We start from the raw sequence: 27,683 nt of genomic DNA on the forward strand, positions 1-27,683 counted from the left end.
AATCTCTGTGCTATTTATCACTGATATCCTTGAATGGTTGTTAAAAAAAGTTATACCACACTGGATTAGTAAATGGGTAAAACCTGCTGAAGAGCAGCTGCTTTGAATTACTGTAGAAAATGGCAGAAATACTGTCAATGGTTTTAAGTGCATCAGAAGGAACCGACTGCTTGGAACTGTTACTGCTGGTTAGAGGAAGAGTACTACTGACACCTTTTCATAGGTGTACTGAGTTATTAGCTAAGAGTCATCATTTTGAGAAGCTTCTTGCTCAGAAAGTTTAGCTGTGTTTTGCTCACTGGTGCAGGAGGGAAGCTGGTAAAGCAGAGCACGGAAGGCGACTGAAGTGAACAAGGGAAATACAAATCTGTTTAATTTATTCTGGTGGAAACTTTTGGTTTTGTCTTATACCCAGGTGAGAAAATGTTTAAGATTGACAGTGGGAGGAATGCACCACTTCACTCTCCTCCTTCAGAGCATTACACCATCATCTTCAACACCTTTGTCATGATGCAGCTTTTCAATGAAATCAATGCACGGAAAATCCACGGCGAAAGGAATGTCTTTGATGGCATCTTCAGAAATCCTATTTTTTGCACTATTGTACTGGGTACATTTGCTATCCAGGTAATGATTTGTAGCTTTTTCGGTGTGTGGTTTGTTGTTTTTTTTTTTTATTTTAAATCTAAGTGCTGTAGGAGGGACATTTAATAGTGAACCACCTGCTTTCACAGATTTTCTCAATCGATACAAGTGTTAATAACAGAAAATGTTATGTTGCCCTATTAATCCAATACAACTTTTGATCATTATAACCAGGTTAATTCTTAAATTAATATTAGCATGTCCAATAAGAAGAGCCATCTTTATTTGTTCATATTATAACTTGTTTTTACAGAAGAAATTATTCTATATTATACTAGCAAAGCATTTTAGAGTTATTTACTACTACATGAATAGACAAATTTGCCTTCAAGTACCTCAAGCTGAACTGTTCTTCTGTTAAATGCCACTGCCAAATGCTCCTCAATATTCTCAGAAATCCTTCTTCTTAACAGCAATTCTTCATGTTCATCCCCTGAGTTTGCTGTCCCAGTCAAGTATAAACATAATTACAGTAATACATTTTCCCCAAAAGGTTGTAATTTTTCTCATGTAAGAACTCCAATTCCTCCTCTTGCTCCTGTATCCCTCCATTTGCTGGCATCTTTCCTGTGCTTGATATATTTGATATTACCTTTTAGAAATCTTAGGGTTGAGCTATTTCTCTCCTGACATGGTTGCTCAGTTCTGCAATGGCATCCTGGAAACTCAGTATTGGGACCTTTCTCCTGGAAGGAGTAACGAGGAGGATGGAGCTATTTGAACCTGGGCTACAGTGGTTTGAAACAGGAAATGGAAACTACTCAGTAAAAATAAGTATTGGAGAAAGGACACCAGTGACAGGCAGTAGAACTTGGTAGTGATGATCCTTAGTTCAAAACCACGGGTTTAATACCATGAACTAAAATTCTGGCAGTATAAATCTCTGGTTTGTGATGCCAAGTTTTGCAGTGGCACTACTAACAAGAAATATCAAGAATATCTGATTTTCAGTTAGTAAAACCTTTTCAATCTGATGAGGATTACAAACCTGTTCAGATTCTCTACGTGTTGGTTATCCTGCTCCAAGCTGTGTGGGTTTGCCACCCTCTGTCTATCTATTATAGCACATCTCTAAGTGTGCAATAAAATGTTAATCAGAGAGAAAAATCTGTTTTGCAATGGACATTCCAAAATGACATCAGGGTCAACACATCCTCAGCTGAGAACACTCAGGAACTGGGAGAGTACAGGGAGACAGTCCTGATTTGGTCTTCCTGACCATTGTCAGATAGATATGAGGCTAAGAAAGCTTAGTCTGAACTGTTATGGCTTTTTCTAAACTTTAATTCAGAGTGCATAAGTTCATGTGGTTTGCTCTTTTTTAATATAGTGACTGAGATTCTGCACCTTCTTTTTTGTTCATTTGGTTTTATTTTTTTTCCTTATTTGGTTGGTTCCCCCCCCCCAAAAAAAAAAAAAAAATTACCTCCTCTCTTTTGTGATTTTCTTTGTAGATAGTAATTGTCCAGTTTGGAGGAAAACCATTTAGCTGTTCTCCCCTGCAGCTTGACCAGTGGATGTGGTGTGTATTTATTGGATTAGGAGAACTTGTATGGGGTCAGGTAAGTGAGCATTCAGGAACGTGCAGATTCAAAGCTCTTGATATTGTTCATAATCCTCCTGTACCGTGGTTTCCTTGATGTCTCACACTGTCATGGGTAGCACAGACTGAACACAGCTCTCTGAGAACTTCAAGGATAGATCTGGCAGTAAATGCAGCTAAATTAATGTGTGATTTGAAATTTCTCCTGTATCCCATGTCATCATTAGCTAATACATAATTATACATAGATATAAAAACTAACATCAATGAGGTCATTAAATCAGTTGGGATTATCTGTCTGGGAGTAATAATACAAACACAATCACTGTTGTTAAAATAGTACATTATTCTTTTAAGTGCAAACACATATTGCAAAGTTAATAATAATACTTTTTTCATCTTTGAATGCATTATTAACGTATTTAAGTTGATGCCACCTGATACAGCAAAGAAAAATGTGAAGTTACACTTTTTTCTCTCAGAGGTAAAGATACTTGTAGATCAACAGTTTGTCTTCATGAAGGAAGAGGGAAGAAATTGCCAACTGCAGCTGAACACTGATATGGTTCTGATGGACTTGCAATGAAGTGATGATAGATTTCAAAACGGATTTTTTGCTCTCTTATGGGAAAAAAAACCCCAACTTTTTGGGCAGTTCAGTCTCATGTTTTTAAAGAAATCATCTCAGAATCAGAACAGCTTTTAATTCAAATGTTGCTGAAAACCATCACAATTAGAGGATTCTACTGCAATTATCACCTGAAGATGGGATTTAAGTTATGATCTAGCAGGAGGAAGATCTAAAATTATAATCTTGGAAAGGAAAGATTGCTTTTTTCTTTCAACTGATTTGAAAATACGAACTTCCAACTTTTGGAGAGAGGAATTAAAGCAGGGAGAGAGAGAAAAAATCATTGCTGTTTTTTTTTTTAGACCATTCAGCTGTGAAGAATTTCCCACAGCCTTTGATCAATGTACTTTATAGCTTCTAAATTTTGTTATACGTGGTTATTACATAACCACTGAAAACTAATAATAATATCAGTGTTTGTTTTCAATTTAATTTCCAAACCTTATTGCAAGATATTAGCCATTAAATTAACACAAATATTGGAATATCTCAATGATTTTATCACTGAAAAGAAAGCAAATACACAGAAAAAAAAAAGTGTTTCTTTTGTGGTCAGTATTTAGTGACCAGAAAAGAAAAACACAAGTTTCGATGTCAAAGTTGGCACTTTTAAAAGCAATTTAAAGGGTATAGTTTTTAGGAAGTCAGTCTGAGATGCTTTGAGGGGCAGTTTTCTAACAGATAGCCCTCATCACTTCTGAAAATCGAGACTTTCCACGATATTTCATGCTACATTTCCAGAAATATTCATCACTTTTTAAAGCTGCAATGATTTCTTTCTGGGAATAATATTTAGTTCCTTAATCTGCATCCAGTCTGTTGAGTCTGCCATTTCCTGAACTGGGCAGGTCTGGAAAAACAGATGAACAAACAGCCATGTAAACACCCTAAGAAAAGAATTAGAGAAGAATTTTATCTTGTCTTATCTTGGTTGAGAGAGGTCATGAAGGAGAGGTCTTTTCTGGGGCACAGAATCTCTACCCAGTACAGTTGTTTCTGTGTGTATTGGCTTGAAAGTGCTTCATCACCATCAGCTTCATCAGATCCCAAAGAGCCTCAAGTGGCTTCTCTCTGTAGTGTTTTCAAAGCTGGGGAGCTGAAGGCCTTTCAGTAAGTATTTAAATCACCAGCACTTACCTTCTCTTTTCTTTCTCCTCTTCTGCCTTTGCTCCTGTCACATCCATTCATCAATTTTCCAAGTTTGCATCTTGTTTTTCAACCCCCAAAATTCATTTTAAAAAGGTCATATAGTAGTGCAGAAACTGGTTTTGGTTTGGTTTCTTTTTTTTTTTTCTTTTTTTTTTTCTTTTTACATTTCCTTCGCCGTCTTTAAAATTAATATTTAAAAAGTGGACTCGTGGATGATGAAGTTCAAGGGAGACCCCTCAGCAAACTCAAAGGTTTATTTTCACTCTGCAAATATTTGGTACCTTTTCACATGTCTTCACTGTACCCATTCCAGTTTTCCAAACCTGTCCTCACCAACTTTGCTGCAACTGTCCTGATTCTCTCTTCATCTTTCATATATCTGAGCTTCAGAGATGTGATTTCTGAACTGCTGAAAGGAAGACAAACAGCAGAGAAAATTGCAGCACTTTTTTGCTAAGTGGGTCTGATAGTTAACTTTGTAGGAGATTTACTTTAAGTGTCCAGCATGTTCCAGGTAATGTCTTGTTTAAAGAGCCAACTTGTTATTCAAGCCAACAAAAGAAATCAGCACAAAGAGAAAAATGACTGCCCAAGAGGGCAACACTGAAATGGATTTAAAATAATTGTGTTATTGCAATGTCTAACTACAACATTTGCAACTTTTTAAGATTATTAGCTATGTCCTGTATTAATTACTTCCAAGGACCACTTGGGTGGGCAAACAGAATTAGAAGAGGGGTTGAGCTAATCAGAATTTATTAGTAATAAGGACACAGAGTAAGACACAGCCCTATAAAAAGTCCAACAGGGAGGCAGTCAGTTCCACACCTTCCAGAAACCTCAATTTTGACAAATGCCAGGAAACCCATTTCAACTTGCTAAAACAAAGGGAAGCTGAATCCATGAACCAACATGGTGTGAGAAGATTCATAGGCATGAGATGCAATGAATTTTCAGCTCCCTTTAGCATAAATCACTAGAAATGCCCAAACTCTGATTACAGCAGTATCAATATTGCAAACTTTTTTTCCATAACATTAAAATACTTTTCGGGTTTTTTTTAAGAAAAAATGACAGTTTTCCCAGCCTCCAACTTGCTCCACAGCTGGGTATTGCCAATGTGGTTTAATGTGGCTAATTGTTTACACAGTCAACTAAGTATTTCTGGACTAAAATGGAGTTGTATGAGTGTAAAGTACCATTAGGACTCAACGTTCCTGGAAGATTATTGATCTTATTAAAATATCATCGCTCTTTTTTAATGAACATATTATTATACTGTTGTTATCGAATGAGGCTTATGTTTTCAGTATTTTTTTATAATTTTAGGTCATTGCAACCATCCCAACAAGTAGGCTAAAATTTCTAAAGGAGGCAGGGAGGCTCACTGAGAAGGAGGAGGTCCCTGAGGAGGAACTCAATGAGGATGTTGAGGAGATCGATCACGCGGAGAGAGAACTTCGACGTGGACAAATTCTCTGGTTCAGAGGCCTCAACAGAATCCAAACCCAGGTATGCTAAAAGGAAGTGCCCACATGGTCACAAAAACCCCAAAAAACAAACCTAAAGAAACCTTTAATGTGAGATGAAGGCAAGATAATGTGGAAAGGAAAGCCCCCAGGGTGTTTGTGTGCACGAAGGATGGTCCTTGTGAACTTGCTTGGCTGTTCTCAAAGGAGGAACACGCAGAAAATAAAACAGGTGAACTGAACAGAGGAGTGTTTGTACAGCAGGAAAGGTAAATTGACAAGATTGTAAAATGATAACATGCAAAAGTAGGAATATGTGTTTTGGGGATACTGTTCATATTCTACTTCAGTGATGACAAGACATAAAATAGTGCTGGAAAACATCAGCTGTGATAATGTTATGAAGGCTTTCTAAAACACAGTGTTTTATTTGGTCAAAAATATATTGTTGCTGCCATTTCTGCAATAACAGAGTAATTTAAATTGTTGAGTCTGAAGTATGAAGTACCATTTGATTAAAAAAAAATAAATCTATTCTGTTCTGGCACCACCACACATATATCATGATTAAAAGGAATTGCTTTTCTTTCTTATTAGGTAGTGGAAAATGTGGGTTTGGATTTGTTTTTAGTAGGAAGGGCCTAAGAATCCATTAAATATTGAGGTGTATGTGTTGGCTGCTACAGATGATTTCTTAGAAATATCTATCCTCAACTTTTGCTAAATACAAAAATCCACTTTGCACTGAATCATGGTGCTAAATATAGTACAGATTACCTTACCTAGGAAAATTTGTCCTGGAGTGCTCAAAAATTATTTATTTTGCCTTTTCCATTGCAGTGAAATAGTGTTTTATTGCACTCAGGTGTGCTCTGCTTGATCTTTTTAAAATCAAGTATTTCTGCTGGCTTGCAGAAGAGAGCAGATATCAGCTGTGAGTGTTTTACGTGAGGTTTAGGAAGAAAAGAGGTGAAGGATTAAGATTTTTCTTTTTCTTTAGAGAATCTTCTAAACAGCATTTTCATCTCAGAAGATTTGGGGGTTTGTTGTCATCCAAGACAAACAGAACATTCTGGGTTTTTTCCCCTCTACAAATTGACACCATTTTTTTTTTTTTTGGAAAAAGTTGCAGCCCTGTATTTCAGAAAAAAAATGGAAAACCTTAGGGCAGTTGGGTGTCTTTGGTGCATCCACAGAGCATAAAAGAGGGTGGAAACTGGTGGTAGAGAGATTAAGGGTTTGGCAATTTCCCAAGGTTCTGTGGTAGGTGATTAAATACGGATCTTCAGCTTTGGGGGTTGTGTGTCTCAACTCCTTTAGTCAGGACTCCTTTAGTCAGGAGCACTCATCATCAGAGAAAATTCAAATTGTCCCAGTGTGGAGGTGACAAACAGGTGTCCAGGTAATGGTGATCCTTATGAAAAGATGATCTCTAAATGTGCATTCTTTTCTTCCTGGTGGCTCTAGGAGCAGTGTTGTCTGTTGGCATTTCTGTCAGGATGTCTTTCTGGTTGTGGTGAGTGTAAACAAGCACAAAAAACCAAATTACATCCTTTCAGTTCTTTTTCTAGTCTGAGAGGTTGCTTTTAGTTCTGCAAATCTTTGTCCACTTAATTCACGGATAAATTTTTCTTTTATACTATTTAAAACACAATGAACAATAATTATATTCCTTTGCTAACATCCATCTTCTTAGTTTCCTTTCTGCTCTTAGTCGTAGAAGTACCTTCAGTAGGATTTCTTGCTTCTCTGCCAAGAAGCCTCTGTGATTTTTTTTTATTTTTGTCTCATTTTGTTTACTCAATGACTGATTTTTACATCCATTTCACATTTGTGGAATGATAACGAAAAAAAGAAAAAGGAAATGGGACAACAGATTCAAAAATAGTCCCAAGGTGTCCACTGGAGAGTGATGAACTTCCATGCAGGTCAAATTAGACCCACTGTTGGATGGACCTCGAGCTGAGCACATCCTCGTGTGCTGTGTGTTGTGGCCCATCCCAATGAATTCATACACTTGTACTACGTTTCTCAGGAAGCCAGCTAAAGAAGAGTTGATGGAAGAAGATGAGGATGTCTGTAGCATCCTTGGGGAGCTGGAGGATTTGCAAGAATCCTCTGATGCCTAATACACTGCTGGAGATGTGGAAGAAGAAGGTAGAGCATCCCCTCACTTTGTATCTATATGAGGATGACAGTAAGAGCAGGAATAAACTCTAGACTCACAACTAGTTTGATCATTCAAATCCTAATAAGACCAGTTTCCACCATCTTGTGCTGTAAATTAGATTATTTTTGCTTATTTCTCTATTCAGTCATTATTGGACAGGAAGCCACAGCACCCAACAAAAGCCTTCACTCCTAAAGCAGTTATAAAGAATCTACAGCAGTGCTGGAGTTTGTTTTCAGGTCTCCAATGAAAACTCATCCCAATGGACAAAACTTTGCAGTCTTAAAGACATTTCTGTTTTACATCTTCTCTCAAAACAGAGGGTCCAAACCTAGAGAAGGGATTTCCACTGTGATTCTTCACACTGAAATGTCAGACCTATTTCTATGAAGACATGCACCAATTTACTTTAAAGAAATGTGTATGAGAACTGCACAGAACCAAGTCAGGGACTGGCTATTGACTTCTGATTTTCTTTTTTGTCTACTTTTGGTCCTTCAGATATTTTGTTGTGTTATAACTATACTAGAGGGATTCCCTGGATGGATGTGTGTTCTCCTCTGAATGGAAGAGTGTTTCCTTACTAGATAGTTCTCTCAGAAGACCACTGACATGTGAAGTTTCACAAATGGCTCATCTGAGTTATGCAATTTTGAGGGAGATATAGAGGCGGTCTGAAGTTCCATAAAAGACTGGACTTTTCAATCTTTGCTACTTTTCAGCAACTTTGTGTCCCAAGTCTTTGCTGCAGTTCTCACAAACTCTTCATTCTGAAGGAAGAGACAAGACTGAGCCCTTGGAAAGTTCACCAGGTTCACTTGAGGCAAAACTGCATAATCTGAGTAACAACCAAAAACCATTGCACCTTTTTTAATTGTACACTGACAATTTTCTCTTGTCACCTCACATTTGAGAACGGAAATTTTCTGGAGTGTGGAGATTAGAAAACTTTTCAAGTTAAATGTCAGATTTTTACGACACTCGTCTGATTCTTTCCTCCTCTGCTTCATTCATCCCGTAATTCAGTTTGTTTTATCTGCATCAAGTGGGAAATAAGTGTCTAGAAATGTTTTGAGAATAAAAAGGAAAACTGAAAAATATGCAGGTGACATGTTAACAGCTCCTTAAACAAAGATCTTTCCTCTTCAGATGCTAAAAAATACGTAGAAGTGCTGTACTGCATTTTTTCCCCTTCCTTTCTATATTAAAACTTTTCTCTTGAGCTAATGCAAACCCTCTGGCAACGAAAGTCACTCCTGGCAAGTGGTTCTGAAGTTAGATAAAAAGCTAGCACCTCATTTTATAGCTTTTAATATAGAAAACATCGCAGTAGCCACATGGAAGTGGAATGGAAGCTCTTTTATTTCGTGCTGAAAGGTTTCTGGTTTGATTTTCTAAAAATTAATGTCCTGGTTGGAGATGAGGCGAATGAGACCTGGGTCCTATTAACATTAGTGACAACAGAAATGCTTTGTCAAAATGAGTTCTGCATTAAAAAACAGAAAAAAAAGGCTTGTTCTGCCGGGATTATTCCGTCTAGTGTGAGATCGTTCTATTTTTTTTTAACTGCCAATCACTGATATTTTTATTAGCCATGCACACCTAAAATATGTGGAGCTTCTAGAGCATAGAACGTACAGAAAAATTGCATGACTGTGAAAAATTTCAACTTTACAAATAAGCTTCAAAAGTAGGACAGGACTTTTTTTTTCTCCACCTAAAGGCCTATAATCAAAATACTACTGCATCCTACAGTGTGTTGGAAACTTTTTAAACTTTTCGTGATGTGTGACTTATCATTTACTTTCTTCTTTTTAGCAACTTGAATTACTCTAAATAAGCACATTCCTTTGTAATTAAACAGTTGCATCTTAATTTAAAATGCACCATTCATTTCCATGGACTCTTTCTTCTTTGTTATTTTCTTGTTTGAGAAGAGAAACTTTTGGGCCAAGTTCTTCTCCTCTTTCTTGGCTTCATGCAGAATAAAGCCCTTGAATGTTCAGCTTTTAAGATTCTGGAAAGGTTGTCATCCTCCCACTGTGAATTATATTCACGAAGAACTGTAGTTACTTTCTTCAGGAGAACAACTAAATTACATGCCTGTAATTCTTGTTCTCTGAAGAAACTATTAAATGCAGATCTTCCCTTATCTTTTCACTCTAATCTGAGGTCTTTCAGTCTCTTAGGAAGGCATTTGTACATCTAGAACTGCCCTTTGGCTCAGGATTTATCATCTGTGTCTTCCACACACTTCATGCTCTCAGTGGGAGTCTTTAAGATCTTTTTTGAATGGTCTCTTTTGAAGAGTGCTCTGTCACCTGTGGTAGGTCATGAAAACCCAAGATCTGTATTTAATTACACTTTTGTACACTGAGCATTTCAGGTGAGTATTTAACATGCCATATAATCAATGGTTTGAGCCATATGGGGTTTTTATCTAGATGCCAGTGTGAACCTTAGTTAATGATTCCCTTGTACCCCTATTCCATATGCTAACTCACCTCATATTGTACTTTTTTTTTTTTTTTTTACTGTGAGTTTTTTATTGGACATGTAACTCTGCTGCCAAAACCACTCCAAGTGTTGTGGTGACTGCTTAATGCTGTACAACTCTTGAGTGTGCACATTGAAATGGGTGTGGTAAACTGGGCTCAAACAGAGGGGCAGTGAAAAAATCGTGTAGGAAAAGTTCAGTGTGACCATTTTACAGCAGTAACCTCTGATCCCTTTTACAGCTACCTGTGGTATGATTGTTCCCATAAAAACACCCAGGAAATTAAACAATGAGGTCCAAAGATCAGATTATGAGAAGAGAAACATCCTTACTAGTAAAAAAGCAGCCATACCAACTGGTTTAATCCTAAAATTGACAGCAGAAAATAACAGCCAATTTGTTACAGTGCTTTCCATTTGGAAAATTTAGGAGGGCTAAAATTTAGATTTGTGTTGTTTTAATAGATAAATATACCACCACTTTACTTTCTCCCAGCTACTTTCTAGGCTGTGTATCTTCAGAAATCTGGGATGCAGGATCTGGTAACAGTGGGTTACCTGAAATAAGTAGTTGGTTGAATCCCTCTGATGGATATTACTGCTGTTTGTCATGTCGTGGCTGTACTAATGGAACAGAGGGGACATTTCTGTGTGTAGGGATTTTTAGGATATATTTATTCCTCGGTAGAATCTCCTGCCAATCCCTGGTTTTACATTTGTACACAAAGCCTGCTTTTTATTAGATTATACTGGTGACGAAGAATGCCTTGAAATACTCGGCTCTGGTTTTAACTCATCTTCTGTGGTGATGAATAAAAGCACCCAGGAAGGTATTCAGGATGGATATATCAAACAGTGAATACAACAGACATGAAAATAACAAGTAGGAATTTGTAATGTTGTTTGCTTCAATAGTAGACCCAGTTCTATGTAGTTTTCTGTGTGATTTTAAGTGCTCAGTATAAAGATAAAATATTAATATTTTTAAATCTCTAGTTATAAAAAACCCAACATTTATTATCATTCTGCTAAACTTATACAAACTTTCATGACAGAAAAAGTCAGATAAAACCTTGGAACGCTTATTTTACCAAACTAGTGAGCTGAACAGCCTTGGTTTTGTAGACAAAATGGAGTCATATTTTGAATATTAAAGTTTTCCTGGTTTGGTTGGGTATCATCCCTATCTCCCCCCAAAAAATTCCAATGGAGTAACTGTATTTTCCTCCCTCGGGAAGAACACCTGGAGGGTAACAACAGCGTAATTTTATTCTCAGTAGGAAAAAAATTGGAGATTAGTAATATCAAGCATTCCAGCAGGAAAAAAAGCAGAGATTAGTTACATCAAGTATTCCAGTTTATTTTATTTACATATAAATAAAAGGGTTTAAATTTTTAGGATTGTCACTTCAAATCTTCTAGCTGTTTAAACTGATGCAGCTCCACCGCCTCCCGTGGAGCTGCTTCATTTTATCCAGAAAGAAAATTTGAATCTAAAACGAAACACTAAAAGGGACGCTTAAAAGTATTTATTCCAACTGAAGTAATAAAAGTGTGTGATTTATTGTTTCTCATTATTATTCCTGTCAGTTATGCATCTGTATCCATACTTTAAGCAACTTGTCTCGTTCTTTCCTCCGTTACAGATCGAAGTAGTCAATACTTTCAAGAGTGGCACTTCCTTTCAGGGGGCTCTAAGGAGACAGTCCTCCGTCACAAGCCAGACCCAGGATGTAACCAATATTTCTAGCCCTAGTCACGTATCGTTATCCAATGCTCTTTCCTCTCCTACCAGCACCTCTGCTGCTGCGGCTGGGCGTGAGTGTGTATTCTTAATGCATCAGACCTACAGAGATGCCAACTTAACGTAGCAGTCACTTGAGACTCAGCTACTCTGCCCCTTCCCCTTTTGTCCCGTTAATTTGAGCAGTTCACACCTCCCCGAGAAAAACCCCTGACGTGATTACTTTGTGTACAGCAGATAGTCTCTCTGAGTCCTTGCAAGTGTTGTTAGCTTGCTGTTAAAACAGGAATTTCCAGTAGGTTTTAATTTATTTTTTTAAATTTTTTTTATTTATTTTTAAATTTTTTTTATTTATTTTTTAATATTTTTTTTCTTTATATCCTGGAGGGAGATGAGGTGAATGAGATCTGAGTCCTATTAACATCAATGACAAGAGAAATTCCCGCTGAAAATCTGTTCTGCATTAACAGTCAGAAAAAAAATGTCTCTTCTGTTCTGCGACAAAAATCAGAAAAAATGTCTCTACTGCCAGGACATAAGGACTGTTTTTTTGGTTTGGGTTTTTTCTGACTGCTAATCATTGATATTTTTATTAGCTGTGCACACCTTTTATCTTCTAGAGTATAGGACATATGAGACAGTGCAGGAAGATTCTGATTTTGTTTGAGGCTTCTGTGGCATTTTTTCTCAGTTTCACTGGATATATTTTCTACTGCTTGTGTGGTATGTACTTTAAATGATTCTGCACATATATTAAGCAATACAGGTTGTCAGATAAAAGATAATTCCATCTGGAAGACTGAGTGTAACAGAGGTCACTCATGTCCAGGAAAGATGTACAGGAAAGAAAAAGGAAATAAGGAATCTAGTTTATGATTCCAGGCTGAGGGATTAAACTTTACACAAATGGTGAAAGAGTAGATTTGTTATCTCTAAATTCACTGGCAGTGAAGCATTAAGGCAGAGGGAGCTAGACAAGTTAAAGGACAGTGCTGAAAAAACAAAATAAACCAGGTAACAAATTTCTTAGAAGAAGCAGGTATCTAAACACTGAATTCCTGACACGACTTGCTTTTAGATGCAGAACATCTAGTGAAGAGGTACTGAAGTGAATGAAGAAAGCTTTGAAGCAGAAAATAAGAAAGGGCTGCTTCACTAACAGGAGAATCCCAGTTGCTCAGTAAAACTCTTAAAGATGTAACTCTGTTTTCAGATTTTTATTCGGTCAGGACTGTAAGTAGCTGTTTTTTATCATGGTGTAACCAGCATTAAGAAAATATTTAAATTTATAGGACTCAGTTTACAAGCTTGTCACACGCTTCAGAAAATAATGTGGTGTATTCCTCAGGCAGGTTTTAGTGAAAAGTTGCCCAAACAGACAAGAAGCCAGTCTCATCTGTCTGCCCAACACAGAGAGGGAAGGCAGACAAGAGAAGGACATAAAATTCCAGAACTCTTGCAGAAAAAAAGGGAGCTTGACCTCTCCATTCTATTTGAGCACAAACCTCCTCAGTATTTGCACACCAGGCATTCAGACCTGCAGTAGAAATTTTGTTGGACTTAAAGGGGGAATTTTCCTTTTGCTAGGAACCCAAAAAAACCATTGAGGTTCACACTTTGGGAATTGCTTCTTGGAGACTTTTGGTACATTTTCCTGGTTTTTTTTTTTTCTTGGGAAGTTTGGCCTGATAATTTTTCCTCCAAGAGCCCCAAGTGTTTGAGGGCAGCAGCAGCATCAGGAGAAGTCAAGGCAGGGCCCTGCTGTGCCACAGGCACTGGAACTGCTTCTGGCAACCCCAGGTGCCCTCATTTCCACGCTGAGCAGGGCAGAAAACACCAAAATATCGAGTCTTTCATCCAGGAAATGATTGCCTGTAATAGCATTTCAACATTGGAGCAGGAAGCAGAGAGCAGCTCATTCTGCTGTGCTGAGTGTTACAATAACATGCTGGAGGCAGCAGTCGGAAAGGATGGGTGTAATAAAATGAAAATAGATGATTTATCTTCCCTCTCTACACCCCATTGCAGCAAAGCAACTAAGGATTGAATAGTTTTCCGTCTTGAGAAAGGCCTGACTTAGGTTAAGGGCTGAAGTTAATTAATAGGAGAAAGCATGAGCTGCTACAGTCTTTGTCACTTTTCATTTGGGGAAATAAAAAACAGGTCTGCAGAGCTCAGTTGTGGTCATAGCCACGTTCATTCACTAAAATAAAAACCAGATGATTGATTTGTTAGGCTTCCCAGAGATAAGTATCTCCATTCATGAGGGAAATTGCAGATTGGGCCTTTAAAGTGGTTATTCTGGGCTGTTAGTATTTTATTACCACAGTAGAATGCCTGTTCAGTATTAATCCAGCATGTGCTTCGAATTATAACAGGGAAAGTCCTGATTTATTCATGCAAAGACACAAACCTATGACTGACAGTGGAAAAAAAGCCAAAAACTTAGCAAATACAAAACCCCTATGATCTTTAATTCGAAATTGGGTACTTTCCAGAGGGTTGCTTATTGTCAAGAACCTGGAACACCTTTCCCAATCCAAATTTCATAGAAATGGGGTATGTTTTTTGCAAATTGGCATTTTCTGAGGAAATTTCAGTTGCAAAATGCACACCTAGATCTGCTCTTCAGCCCCGTGCTTAAAATGTGTGTGGTCAGGCAGGACTGGCTTCTTTCCTTTGAGCTGCTCAGAATGACTTCAACCCTAAATCATTACCTTCTTCATATGGGGTAGAAGGCAATAATTATCCCTCTGATTTTGAAGCCTTTCCCTCTCTCAGGAAACTTAAGAATACATGCAGACAGACTATGGGGAGTATCAAGGGAAAACCTTGAGTACAGCAAATTAAAAAGGGCCTAATGCTTGAAAGGGCCCCATATGAGGTACTGTCAGGAAGGTTTGTTTTCAGAGAACTGGTGCTCAGCACGTTACAGTAATTGTGATATATTTCAGGTATCATTTTGGGCGCCCAAAATGGAGAGGTTCTGATATCAATCAATAAAAAAAAAATAGGACTCACATGATGCTCTATTGATAAGAATATGTAAGTCTAATTTAACAGGGCATTCATGCAGTTCTTTATATTAAAAAGCAATACAGTTGATATAGTTATTGTGGCACCTCACCACTCTGTGGGATTTCTTCTGCGGGTTTGTAACAACATTTTGGAAGGTTTTAAAAAACATATTTTTTTTTCTAGTATTTTTTTGCAAATTAATGTTTGATTCAAAGGTTAGTGCAGGCTTGAAAGGAAATTGCCTGTCAAATGGTAGCTTGTGAAACAGATTAGCAATTATTACCAGAAATTTGAAGCCATTCATAAATATGGCCCATTCAAATCTTTCCTAGAATTGTGGAATACCTTAATTAAAAGCAATTTATACAAAAGAATATTTAACACAATATTAAAGTTTCCCTAGTTATGCTGATATTTTTTAGCAGTGATGGTGTTTTTGCCAATAACAAATTACAAATTTCTGCATGTCAACATTAATTGACAGCAATATGAGTCTCTCACCTCTTTTGAAAGACCTTGCAGCTTTAAATAAATAAGGTAAAAAATTCTGCAAATTGAAACCTGGCATTTTGTATACTCTGATAAAATGAGAAAATTTATTTAAATGCAAACCGAATATGCACACCTATTTAATATGCACACATTTAAGCTACAGAAAATGAAAATATGGGAAACTTAAGGTTCTATAAGCAATAGGGTCTTGGCCAGGTTCTGAGGTCTTGTTGTGTCACGTGATGAACACACAGACAAAGAGATATCCACAATCTTCTACCACCTGAAAGATCTTACACTACAGAGTTAAGGGTGGCTTTAGTTAAAGCAGTGATGAATATGTATTTTATGTGCATTTCTTTCCATGTTTTATTTTGTGAAAACAAAATCAGATCCTTGGGACAATGAAGCTACTTTTTTTGCTTTGGAAGCACAGAAATAGTAACACAAAATATTCATTTATTCCTTAAAATTGAATATATGCTTAAAGCCTTCACTACTGTGTTGCTTAATTAGGTAGAGGATGAGTATATCTAACTGTACACAAAGTAAACAAGTCATTCTTTATCCTAATCTGTTTATACCTGGTTCTCAGATGTTGTTTATGTCATCAATAGGTAACCCCTGCAAAAGAACACAGTTTCAGATTTTCCAAGAAAGACACAAATTTAATATTCCTTTCTTACTTGCCCTTCCTTTCATTCTCACACATAGTTTATATTCTTCCTAAGTGGAAACAGCCAGAAACTGCAGGTCCCTTACAATTTAAAAATATTAAGTGCAGGAAACAATTAATTTTCCCCAATTAAATTGGGGAAACAACCAACCAGAAGGCAACTTCCCAGATCATGAATCTGCTCGTATTTGCAAGTTCTTTTTTCCTTGTTCTGTTGAGGTCTGTCACTTTTATCTGAGGTTTTTAGAAGTGAGTGTTTAATGGCATCACATACAACTTTTATTCCATTAACTCCAGCAACGGTTGCCTCAACCAAGGCACTTGTATGGGTAAGACAGGAAAAAATACTGAGGGATGGCTCCAAAAAGTTGCAGCAGCAATTAAAATCTTACCAACCAATCACAAAACAATATTAGTAGTATTTGTCTATCACACAGACCTCTGAAGGTTTTTTGGCCTTTTTTTTTTTGATTGGTTAGTTGGTTTTTGGAAGTGTTTTCCCACAGGAGCACAGCCCCCTTAAGGCTGTATTTTTGCTCTGCTTCCCTTGCTGGAGGGAGTTCCAGCCCTCAGATTTGGGGCTAATTTGCACGGAAAGACAAACCTTTTTCATTCTCCCTTTAATTACAGAATAGTTGACGTTTATGGGGCTTGCCAAGGAGCTGTCATGTGTAGGTAGGAGTGTTACAAAGCAGCATTTCCTCACAGTGGCACAAGGGCCTGAACTGTCATTTATAGGTAGAAGTGTTACACATGTGTTTGCTTTGCGTTGGCACAAGGCCATGAGCATCTGCAAATTGTGTCACACTAGTGCAAGACATTCAGCAAGCTTAATTTTAGTGCCTCTCCCAGCCCATTTACTAATTGAGAATTTTACAGTCAGCCCAGTTTAACTGTTTGTAACCTGCTGGGTATGAAAAGCTCGTGCTTTCTCACGTGTTTAATTTTCTGTCAGCGTAGCCGTCGTTCAGCTGCACAGACTTCACAGCTGAAACTTGAGAGAAAATCTGAAGCTTGGATGGAATTTTCTCATGAAGAAAAATGGGAAAAAATTCTCTTTTTTAAAAAAAAAATCATCTATTTTAATTGATGTTAAGGGAAAGATTATTGCCAATCAGTCTATATTCAGATCACAGACCAAGTCTAGTGGACATTTTCTGTGTAACTATCACAGGAGGAAGTGGGACAAGCAGAACTTAAACCAAGTCCACGTCTAAAATTATATTTATAAAAGTTACATCATTTGGGGCATCACTGAACTAGAGACAGAGATTCCTTTAGAGCTTAGAAGTTCCCACTGGTTGTAACCAAGGTTTGACAATCCTGGTGGGATGTGCCAGGTCAAAATCAACTTCAGCATATCTTCCCTGAAGGATAAATAATTAGGTTTAGAGTCTAAATATAAAACCAAGCCCTCAGCTGGAGAGGTGACATGGCAGGAACACAGAAACACATTCTTTCAAAGGGTTGAGTGATATATTTAAACTTTGTCGAGTCTGATACAAAAATGTCAAGCTCCATAATTTTGGAGCAATCCTACAATAAAGAGATGTGTTATGGAAAGTGGAAAGTCTGCATATGTTCTGCTTTTATACTCTAAAATACTCCAGTGCTCTAAAATACAGTGGAATTCAGCCATGTTGGACCTTTTGTGAAACGAGATTCAGGCCTCTGTAGGTATTTTGGTTTCCTCTTACTGCAGGTAGTTTCACTTTTCAGCAGCACTTGCTGGATTTACTGCATATTTAGGTGGAAAGAGAGTAGCACAGACAATTTTATGCATCTCTTTCACTCGTTAAAACAGAAACCTAGAAATCATAATTTTTCTAAAATTTATCATTTGGGTTTTTTTACTTTATATTTGGATTTGCTCAACTTCTGCATCACACTATCCAGAACATACTGGCCACAACACTTACAGGTGACTCCAATACATGCAGTATCTCCTCCTGTGGATACCTAATCTTATTTTACTCACCAAAAACTGGGAGGACTCAAAATAAACAAACACAAATACACTGAAGATGTTTTCTATTTCAAAGCTTTACCTCTGCAATAGTACTTGACCAAACTCCTTTACCTTTGTATAGGGTATACCTTTATATAGCCTTGATATAGAATAGTATCAGTTACACATATGAGTTGGCATCTCTTTACAAAATTGACCTCTTGTTTACAATTTTATACTAATCACCTTACTGACCTTTCAGTATTGAATTTATTTGCTGTTGCAGTGCCCTACTCTCTACTGTCTGAATATTAAATGTGTTTGTTTTCCCAGAGGGCTAGAGAACATTGGACAAAAGGGTTCAGCAGGAGAGAGTGAAATAAAAAGAGGTTGTGAGTCTTTAACCTTGAGCCTGAAATGAATGTGAACCAAACTCAAGATACTTGGCTTATATAAAGCCAGGTAAACATTCGAGTATAAGCCCACACACTACCAACCATAATGTATCTGTTGATGCTTAACAGGCTTGGTATATTTTGCCTAGTTGGTTGTGCTTAGGAATGAGATTCTGAATATCATCTTTTTCTTCTAAAGGGAAAAAATTTGTAGTATCTAAAATTCTATTTCTTTTTTTTTTTTCTTTTTTTTTCTTGCCTGATGCAGTATAATAAATCTGACTTTCAAGGTGGGATGAAACTGAAGAGTTTTTTCTGTTACAGCTCCAGAGAAGAAAGAAGTGGAAACTTATAGCAGTGTCAAAAATGTCCTGAAGTGTTGTCCCCACAGTCTTTTGTTTAAAAGCAGTTCATTTTTTTTTCTGTTGTCTCCATTACTGTGAGAAAAGGGACTTGTATCACACTGTTTGTCTTCCCTTGGCATTGTCAGTACCATGAAGAGATACCATTACATGAACTCTACACAGTTCATACTAAACCAACCCTCCCTGGGTTCTATCCATCATGGGTATGTCCCTGCTTTTACATGCTGTACAGCCATAAAAAACATTGGATCAAGCTCATCTGCTTTATTTTATCTTATCTTCAAAAAAAATTTAAAAAATAATATGGGCTTCGTTTCAGCAGAGACCCTGAACATTTTACACTAGGTATTATTTCAAATCTTGAACTCAAGCATGTATGAAAAGAATTTGTTGCTGTTGGGCCATGGAACTCTGGGTAAATAATATTTTTTTCTTAAATATGGGACTAGCGTTACGTATAAGAGGAAAATTAAATACGGCAGTATTAGATATTAAATGATGAGACAGAAGTTAAAATGCCACCTTTATATGCCAACAAAACCTCTACTTTCATTTCCACAAACAAAAGAAGTAAGTTTTGTCCCTGTAAGCAGTAATTTGATAAACTGGGGGACAGGCTATGAATTAGGTTTTGAATTACATTGTAATGCAGAAATTCTGTCACTCAACGAGGTGTGACACTGAAAAAAATAGATTTTTTTCTTCTAGATGCCAAGCTAAATATGCAGCATTTAAAGTTGAGGAGGGAGTTTCTCCTCACAGGAAAAATTAATGGAAAACAAATACACACCTCTGAAACTGCAGAGAAATTTTAAGAGAAGAAGCTGGGATTCTCCACCTCCCTAGTGAGGAAAAATATTTAGAAATCTAAGGCCAAAGTTTGGCCCTTACATTACCATTGTGTTCAGACTTATCATCTTAGGTATCAGTAGATCTGAACCAGTTCTAAGCTAATATTTCCAGTGAAAATCAATGTGAACAAATAGAATTTATTCTAGGAACACCTAAATGTTCCTGCAAGATTCAAACAGTCCAGGCCAAAATTTTGCCACAGGTCTTCACACAGGGTGAGGGACTGATGGCTGGTGGCACATTCTGCAGTTCCACCTTCAGACACATCTGAGCAAAACACGTGAGTTTGGTGTTTTCTTACAATGGCCCATTAGTTCCAAATTCAGGGCAGGGCAGGCACCTTTTCATAACTGCCTTTAAATACAGCCAAAATCTATAGTTTTCCCTCAACTGTGTAAGGTGTTAGTCAGCTACCTAGACTGACTAAAGACTTGGTGTTAAATATAAATTAGATGTCAAATTTTGGTATTAAAAGCAGATGTGAGTGCTTTCTCTACCACAGAACGTGAAGCCTCACAAATTCAGTTTGGTTCCTCCCTTGTTAAACACAGAGACTTAAAGACACTGTGCAACTTGAAGAAAAGCTGCACTTTCATTGGGTTCTGCTGGACCTGTTCAAGCATAATATCAAACCTTTTTATGTAGGTAAAAATTTACCTTCACTGAAAAGAACCCAGCTGGCAAATAGAACCTATACCTGTGCAATAAGAAGTGGCTGTATTCAAGACAATTAAATGATTTTGTTAGTTGAAAAGCTCTAATTGATTCAGCTGCACCTGAAAGAGCTGGACTGGTTTTTGTGTTTAGACAGCAGAAATAATATGTAGCTTTGCAGAGAATGTCACCTTATCAGTCCATGCTATAAAGTAACCACCTTACAAAAAGTTTCCTGATTTAAAATAGGACAATACAGTGACATGTTTTTAAAGCTGCCTCAACAATAATACTGTTTTTTCTCATCATTTAGGCTGATTACTTTGCACTTTAAAATACAAGATAGAAAGGCATAGATAATGAAGGAATTAGTGTGTCACCTTTTCTCCCTGAGTTCAAATACTGTCTTTAGTAATGCAAATGAATCTCTTATCCCAGTCCCTTTGCTCACTCTACAGAGCCCTCACATGGCACAGAACAATTGAGATTCAGCTCTGATTCAAACCCTCATTTATAATTCCAGGTGCTCTGTCAGGTACACTGGATGACTGGAGTGGGTAAAATTGATTCAGAGTTTATTTATTTATTACTGTGCAAGACAATCTTCCTTCTTGCACCTCTGCCAACCTAAAATCTTGTGGTATCCCAAGATCTGGATAAGCTGTTCTGTACCACTCCAATCCTCTTATCTTGAGCACAAGCAGTCACATGAACTTTCTGTAGTGTGCCCTGCTGTTACCAAATGGATGTATAAAGAGAAGGACTGACCAAGGACCATGTATCTAAAGCTGGCATGACTTCTGCTTTTAGGAATTTTAAATGATGAACATCTAAATTTGGAGACCATAAACAGGGGCCAAGTTCAAAGAGAGAAAAATGGGCTGAAATTCTGTACAACTTGGCCAACTCCAACCACAGGATCAGCTGGACCCCCCAGCAGCAACGCTGTGACCCCATGCCATTACTAAAATGCAGTCTGCCAACTAAAAGAGGAATTAAAGCTTTCCTAATTGGTGTATTAGGCCAACCAATAACGAGCAGCACATTTACATGTAAAAAGTTACACATGCCAACCACCAAACCATTTCAAATGTGTGTGGAGAAGCTTTCACAATACCTGCTTTGCACCTTTTCTGCCTCTGCCTGTGTTTTAGTGTCCTCTCTAAGAAATGCTAAAAATCCGCTCATGGACTACATGGAAGTAGAAGGATAGAACTCATACTTAGCCATAAAACATTTGCCAACAGATCACGTTTTGCCATCCTGTTTTTTCCTCTCTGCCCCTCCACCCCCTTCCAAAAAGTTATGTTTTTTTTCAGCAGTAAACCAGCACAAACCTTCACTTCTTTTCAGTGGTAGGTCACTGGGACACAGACAGCATCCCTCCCTTTGCCCACTCACAGAGGATTTAGTGTCCACCCCCCTCACTCTGTTCCTCTCATTTCCTGCTGGGAAAGCACCGTGCACCATCCCTGACAGCCTCATGGGCTCGGGCTGGATTTATTTCCACCAGTGTTCTTACTGTCAGGTGCTTAATGGCATTAGATTGCCCTGGCATAAGTCAGCTGACCTAGTTTAAAGACTGCATATCTGGCATCAATTGTGTCGCTTCCGACATTTAACTTTACACTTTTACAACTGAGACACAGAAATGAAAAAAAAAACAAACCTTGCTGTTAACGATTCAATTCAACCCAACAACCAATACATCATTTTATTACATGTTTTTATATTTATTCGAAAGCTAAATGGCTAGAACAGTGGGTCTATACTCGAGTGTTTACCTCACATATGCATGAAGGAAAAATAAAAGTTGGTTCAACGATACTTATGTTCACATTATCCAGGCTTCCAAGTGTAGTTGTTGTGTGCAAGTTATCTCTGTTCATGTGGTAACTGTGATTTTTTTTTTTTTCCCCCTGTGGTAGCATGATTACGCTTAGTACTTTGTCTGCTTGGCTTTTTGTGCTCTTGGCTGCATCCATTTAGATTTTGCTTTAAAACATTGATATTACTTATAGTTTTTTACACTTGGCTCCTGTGTGTGTCTCATCCGTACCCATCCGACCGTGTCCGTGTTCTGTGCTTTTCTGTTTGTGAAGTGTGATATGTTATGTGTAATGGTTTTTTTTTAACGATACCAAAAAGAGACTTTTTTGAATTAAAAAAAAGCCTTCCTACTTACTCACTGCAAAAACTACCAACATGCATGGTTTTACATTTGCATTACAATTAACATGGCTTGTCTTTTACTAGGGATGTACCACACGAGTGGACGTTGGCTTTCTTTAACCAGTACTCCCCATCAGTTCTTTGATGGCTTTAAACCTGATTTATTTTAATGTTGCAGTCGGTACAGATATTCCAAAAATGCACATAACTCGAGCCACTCGTTTATGCATATAACATCCAGAGACTTTGGACTTCAGCTGCCTGCACTGCCCTAACCATATGCTACATTTTTCACAAAGTATTTATTCTCTAACACGGTGCTGCCCCCCGGGCAGGTTCCGCCTCTGACACCCCTTTCCTTTTCTCCCCCCAGATCCGCGTCGTGAAGGCATTCCGTAGCTCTCTCTATGAAGGTTTAGAAAAACCAGAATCTAGAACCTCTATTCACAACTTTATGACTCATCCTGAATTTAGGATAGAAGATTCCCAGCCCCACATCCCACTCATTGATGACACAGACCTAGAAGAAGACCCTGCTCTCAAGAAAAACTCGAGTCCACCGTCTTCGCTGAACAAGAACAACAGTGCTATCGACAGTGGAATAAATCTTACAACTGATACAAGTAAATCAGCTACCTCTTCTAGTCCAGGAAGCCCAATACATAGCCTGGAGACATCACTTTAGCTGAAAAGGTCACTGCAAAAAAAAAAGAAAAAAAAAAAAATTAAAATTCAATAAAATAAAACTCCCCCCACAGCAACCGAAATATATATAAATATATATATTAAAAAACATTGCTGGCTGAAAAGCTGTTTGAACTCTTATTCACTCTGAGACAAGTGAATGAATTGTTGATCACAATGGTTTTGGGGAAAGAATGAATGGCTGATTTACATACCCCCCTGTTCCCTTTCAGAAAAACAAAAAAACAAACAAAAAAAATCCTCCTGCATGAATGTACTGTACACTGCTGGCCCTTCTTTCTCTCTTTTTGTTTGTTTTTATTTCCTTTTTTTTTTTTTTTTTTTTCCTCCTTAAGCAGGAACTGCAGAGGACTTCTTTCTGAGGCTATTTATCCAATTCACTGGTCTGTGAGTTTTTTGAAATGCTTGTGTGGCATGGACTCAATTGTATAGATTAATTTAAATAACTTTTTTGAAGTTGCGAAGCTTAACTTGCACAGTAGATTTGCACCAGTTGGACAGAGGAACTTAAACATTTATGAGACTATATATAGAGATATATACATATAAGTATATAGATAATTAATTATATATATGTATATATCTATCTATATATATATAGTTATATATATATAAAGTTTCTTTGTTGGCATGTTGCCTTGTTTCTGCTCAAATTGCTCTGACTATTTTAACTTATTTATGTCCTAAAAAAGAATGTAATTTGTTTACAAACCTGTAGATAAATATCCTTAACTATTTGTAGGGTTAAGAAAGCACTTCCTGCCGAAGTAGTATAAAAATGGCTCAGCTCAGCTCATTGAAAATGTCTGTAATATCGCACCCTGGATATTTTATTACAACCATGTTCTGATTTCTGCCTGATTTTATTTATTTTTTTTTTGTTAAATAATGTAGATACTGCTAGTAAATAACAAAAGAAGCCAAAATATAACACATTGGATGTAGCATTGTGATCCTATATACAGGGAGGTAAACCAGGCTTCCTTTGTTTCAAATAAAAATCAAAATGATCAGGTTCTCTCTTTTTTTTTTCTCCCCCCCTTTTTTTTTTGTTGGTCCCTCTGATAATCTGCTTGAATTTGTTTTGGTGCAACATACAATAATGGAGGCTATTTCATTCTTTAAACATGCAGCAATGGCTTCCAAAAATATCTTTAGAGAGATATTAAATGAGTTTATAATTTAAAATAAGTTATATTTGGTTTGTCTATATGGAGATAAAACAAATGTTAAAATACTGTGATATACGGCATTTAATCCTTTTCAATTAGTAATTTAGGCATTTATTTCCTTATTACTTGCAAAGTATGGGCTGTTGGCATTTTGGATGAGAATCACTGTAGGTTGTTGCTTTGATTTTTTTTTTAAAGAAAAATATAATTTCTGCACTATTAGGACTGAATGAATCTTTATTAATTGTGTATTGAGATGTGCTTTGTGTGATTTTTTTTTTTTAACCAAGCTTGTCTTCCTGTAGTCACAAGGTATACTGTAACACAGTAATACATTATTTTACCTTGAGCTTTCTAAGAAGAAAGCTGTTTTGCAAACCTGCAGTATGGGAGGTGGAAAATATTTTTCAAGATGGTAACAGCCCTGAAAAAGCTTAAAATTTATGAGCTTATATAATTGCTATGTCAACCACTTGAATGCTAAGCACTTTGTGGATCACAGATTTTTCATAAATAATTTTTGTATTTAATATAAAGTTTGCTTGGAGACTTTTCAGCATATGATCTTTTCCATAACTGTACAGTGCAAAAGACATTTTGAATTACACAGTTGATTCTGCCAGGTGTGTTGGAGAACACTCTCAAACTAGCTTGATAAATCGATTTGTTGAGGTACTGTTACTGGTTTTGTCTTAAAAGTTGGCTCGTAAAAGGGGTTCATCTCTGCAGTCACGAGAACTAAACCAAGCCAGAACTCTCCAAACCAAGATTAGACTCATGGCCAAACTGCAGACTGAACTGAGCAGATGTTTTCAGGGTGCATCAAGACTTATCAGCCAGGTAAAGTTCTAATCAGCTTGACTTGCCAGCTTCGGACTTTTGAGTAGAAGCTCTTGAATGTTTTTGGCTCAAACGTAGTTCGCTCTCTGATCCAAACTTCTCACTGACCAACAGAACAGGCCTTTGAAGGCACTTACAGCTCTCTGTTCAACAGATAGTGTGACCCTTTTCTTACCAGTATCAAGCTAGCATGAAACCATAATTATTTTAGCTGACTCCTAGCAACAAAGTGATTAAAACTCAGTCAGGATTGTTCGCTTTGTAAATACGGTGATTAACCTTTGTACAACATGTATTGGGTTTCTATGGCCTACTTGGGATATCATATTCAGAAGAAAAAAAAGTGTTATCTATTTACAGGGAAGCCTCTAGCTTTGGACTTGATCATCTACAGAAGCTATTAATACTGGAACAATTTATTTTCAACATCTTAACACTGACTCTTTGCCTTTTTATTTTCAAACACTCTTCATATTTTTTCTTGTGTTTTTGGTTTTTTTTTTTTTAAATTTTCCTGTAGGAGTACCCCTCCCTAAGGTACCATTTGCAGACTTGAAAACTGTTAAGAAAATGAACACTGCATTCTGTGTATATATAGTAAAACATATATAAACTGAGATGCATAGAAAACTTGGGCTTTTGTGAGCAGAGACTGTGCTTTATGTATATGATAAATGATAGACTTTTTTTTTTTTTAAAAGCAGAATAGCTATGACCTTTCAACTACAAGTCGTGCATCACAATTCCTTTCTTTTATTGCTTGACCTCTCTGTGATGGGAACAATGGATCAAAAACCAAAATGATCAGTTTGTTAAAATTCCCTGCAATATATAAATGCTCGCTCTCTACGTACTGTACTTAGCAGCATGAGATTTGTGGACAACAATACAGTGGTACATTGGCAATCCATCCCACTAGGGGTTATTAATATATGTTCATTCATCTGTTTTTATGAATTTTTTTATCTAGACAATAATTGTAAATAAAGAACTTACTCTGTCTGTTCATTTAATACTATGCAAAAGGTTATGCTTTCTATTGTTATTCTTATTCCTACAGTGTGATGCTGGAATGTTTGTGGTTTCAAAAAAAAAACAAACAAAAAGACAAAAGTAAGTAAAATATGTGATGTAAATTATTTTATAGTTTGAAACAAAATGATAAAGTTTTACTCTTGCTGCTTTCTGTCTAATAGATCTCTCTTGGCAGGAGCACAAGTGGAAAATTTAAAGAAATAAATTCACAAAGCAGCATGAACAATAATGGTCTGAATGTAACAGCTTTCTTTATTTTCACCTGAGGTCATTAGATCTGGCTCTGGATTCCCACTGGGATATTTTAATGTCAAGGTATCTGTAAATCTTCGGGATCAGGCACTGAGTCAGCCCGGAATGTTTTAATTCCTGCCTGGCTGAGTCAGTGCAACGTCCAGAAACACACCCTGCTCTGTACAGTGGTGGGAATGGTTGATGGGAGTACTGCAGGGAATTCTTCTGGAATGACTAGGTACAGAATAAGTAAAATGGATGAAGTGAATTTGCTTATGAAACAATTAGTTTGATATTGGCCCTCAGACCAACAGTTCTGTAAGGCTGTTCTCCTGTCACTGGCCCAGATGAGACACCTCTGCATTTAGATTTTTCCAGCTCCTTCTCCCTCTGTCACAATCAGAAAAAAGGTCTTTGAAGCTTTCTAAAACTGGGGATTTCAGGCCAGGACTCATCTTGCCACTTAAGACTTTCAAAACTGTGCATATGCATAGGGCAAAAGGAGGGAATCCCCACTCTGCTGCTCAGACCCTCAGCTCAGCAGAGTTCCTCCTCTTTTTTTTTCAGCTTCAGGTTAAAGCAGTTGTTCCCTAAACTTCAATGCAGCCTTCCTTGCACTTTGGTTAGGAGTTATCCAAGCAGACAAGGTGTGAGGTGACTAACTGTGTCACATAATCTCGTTTTTAAAGGTAAAATGCTTCACATTATGGATTTTCCCTTCTTCTCACCCAGATTTCCAGCTTTTACTCACAAATTCTGTGTGACAAGTAATATTTGAAAATGAAATAGTACTACACTGTGAGAAAAGATACATAAGAATGTATCCAACACAGTAAATTCAACAAAAAAACCCAACAGGAGACAGTTGTTACTTAGGCGGCAGATTTCTTGGATTAATGGAGCTTTAGAGCTACTTTGGAGTTAAATTGTTTTCTGCTTTGATTTTGTGAGCTCGCTACAGGCAGCAATCAGAAAATATTTTCCTTTTGATTCTCTGTCACTCATTTACCTCCTTCCCACACACATAACTTTATTAGTCCATGTACTTTTGGCAGGACTCTTCATCTCTGCCGAAAATTATCAGGGATGAGGCACTAGTAAGAAAGAGGACTGGCATTGTTCAGTGTGTTTTAAATGCTGTGTTTGAGCTTCTGTGAGCTTGAGAGGCCCATTTTCTGAGCTGCACCCTCTCAAGAGTGTTTGTAAAATCCTTTCACAGCACTGCAGGGATGTGAGTGGTACATGTGAACTTAGAAGAATGACAGGAACAAAATTCCT

At 37.2% G+C, this 27,683-nt stretch overlaps 1 protein-coding gene across 4 annotated transcripts in view; it reads left to right on the forward strand.

The window, feature by feature from the left end:
• The window catches only part of ATP2B2 (ATPase plasma membrane Ca2+ transporting 2), a 361,992-nt gene extending 335,592 nt beyond the window's left edge, over positions 1-26,400 (forward strand). For 2 of the 4 annotated variants that reach the window (XM_051793219.1, XM_051793220.1), the window contains 4 exons: positions 416-627; positions 2,100-2,207; positions 5,298-5,480; positions 22,793-26,400. In XM_051793219.1, coding sequence (XP_051649179.1) covers positions 416-627; positions 2,100-2,207; positions 5,298-5,480; positions 22,793-23,104 — 815 coding nt within the window. In that variant the 3' untranslated portion in view covers positions 23,105-26,400. Of the gene's footprint in view, positions 1-415; positions 628-2,099; positions 2,208-5,297; positions 5,481-11,749; positions 11,922-22,792 lie in introns of all 4 variants that reach the window. The other 2 variants (XM_051793218.1, XM_051793221.1) reach the window with 2 other exon arrangements.
• The last annotated feature ends 1,283 nt before the right edge of the window (positions 26,401-27,683 follow it).

Source organism: Manacus candei, unplaced genomic scaffold (genome assembly GCF_025592945.1).
Source record: "Manacus candei isolate 608988 ecotype Guabito, Panama unplaced genomic scaffold, ASM2559294v1 h1tg000036l, whole genome shotgun sequence".
Taxonomy (NCBI): Eukaryota; Metazoa; Chordata; class Aves; order Passeriformes; family Pipridae; genus Manacus; species Manacus candei.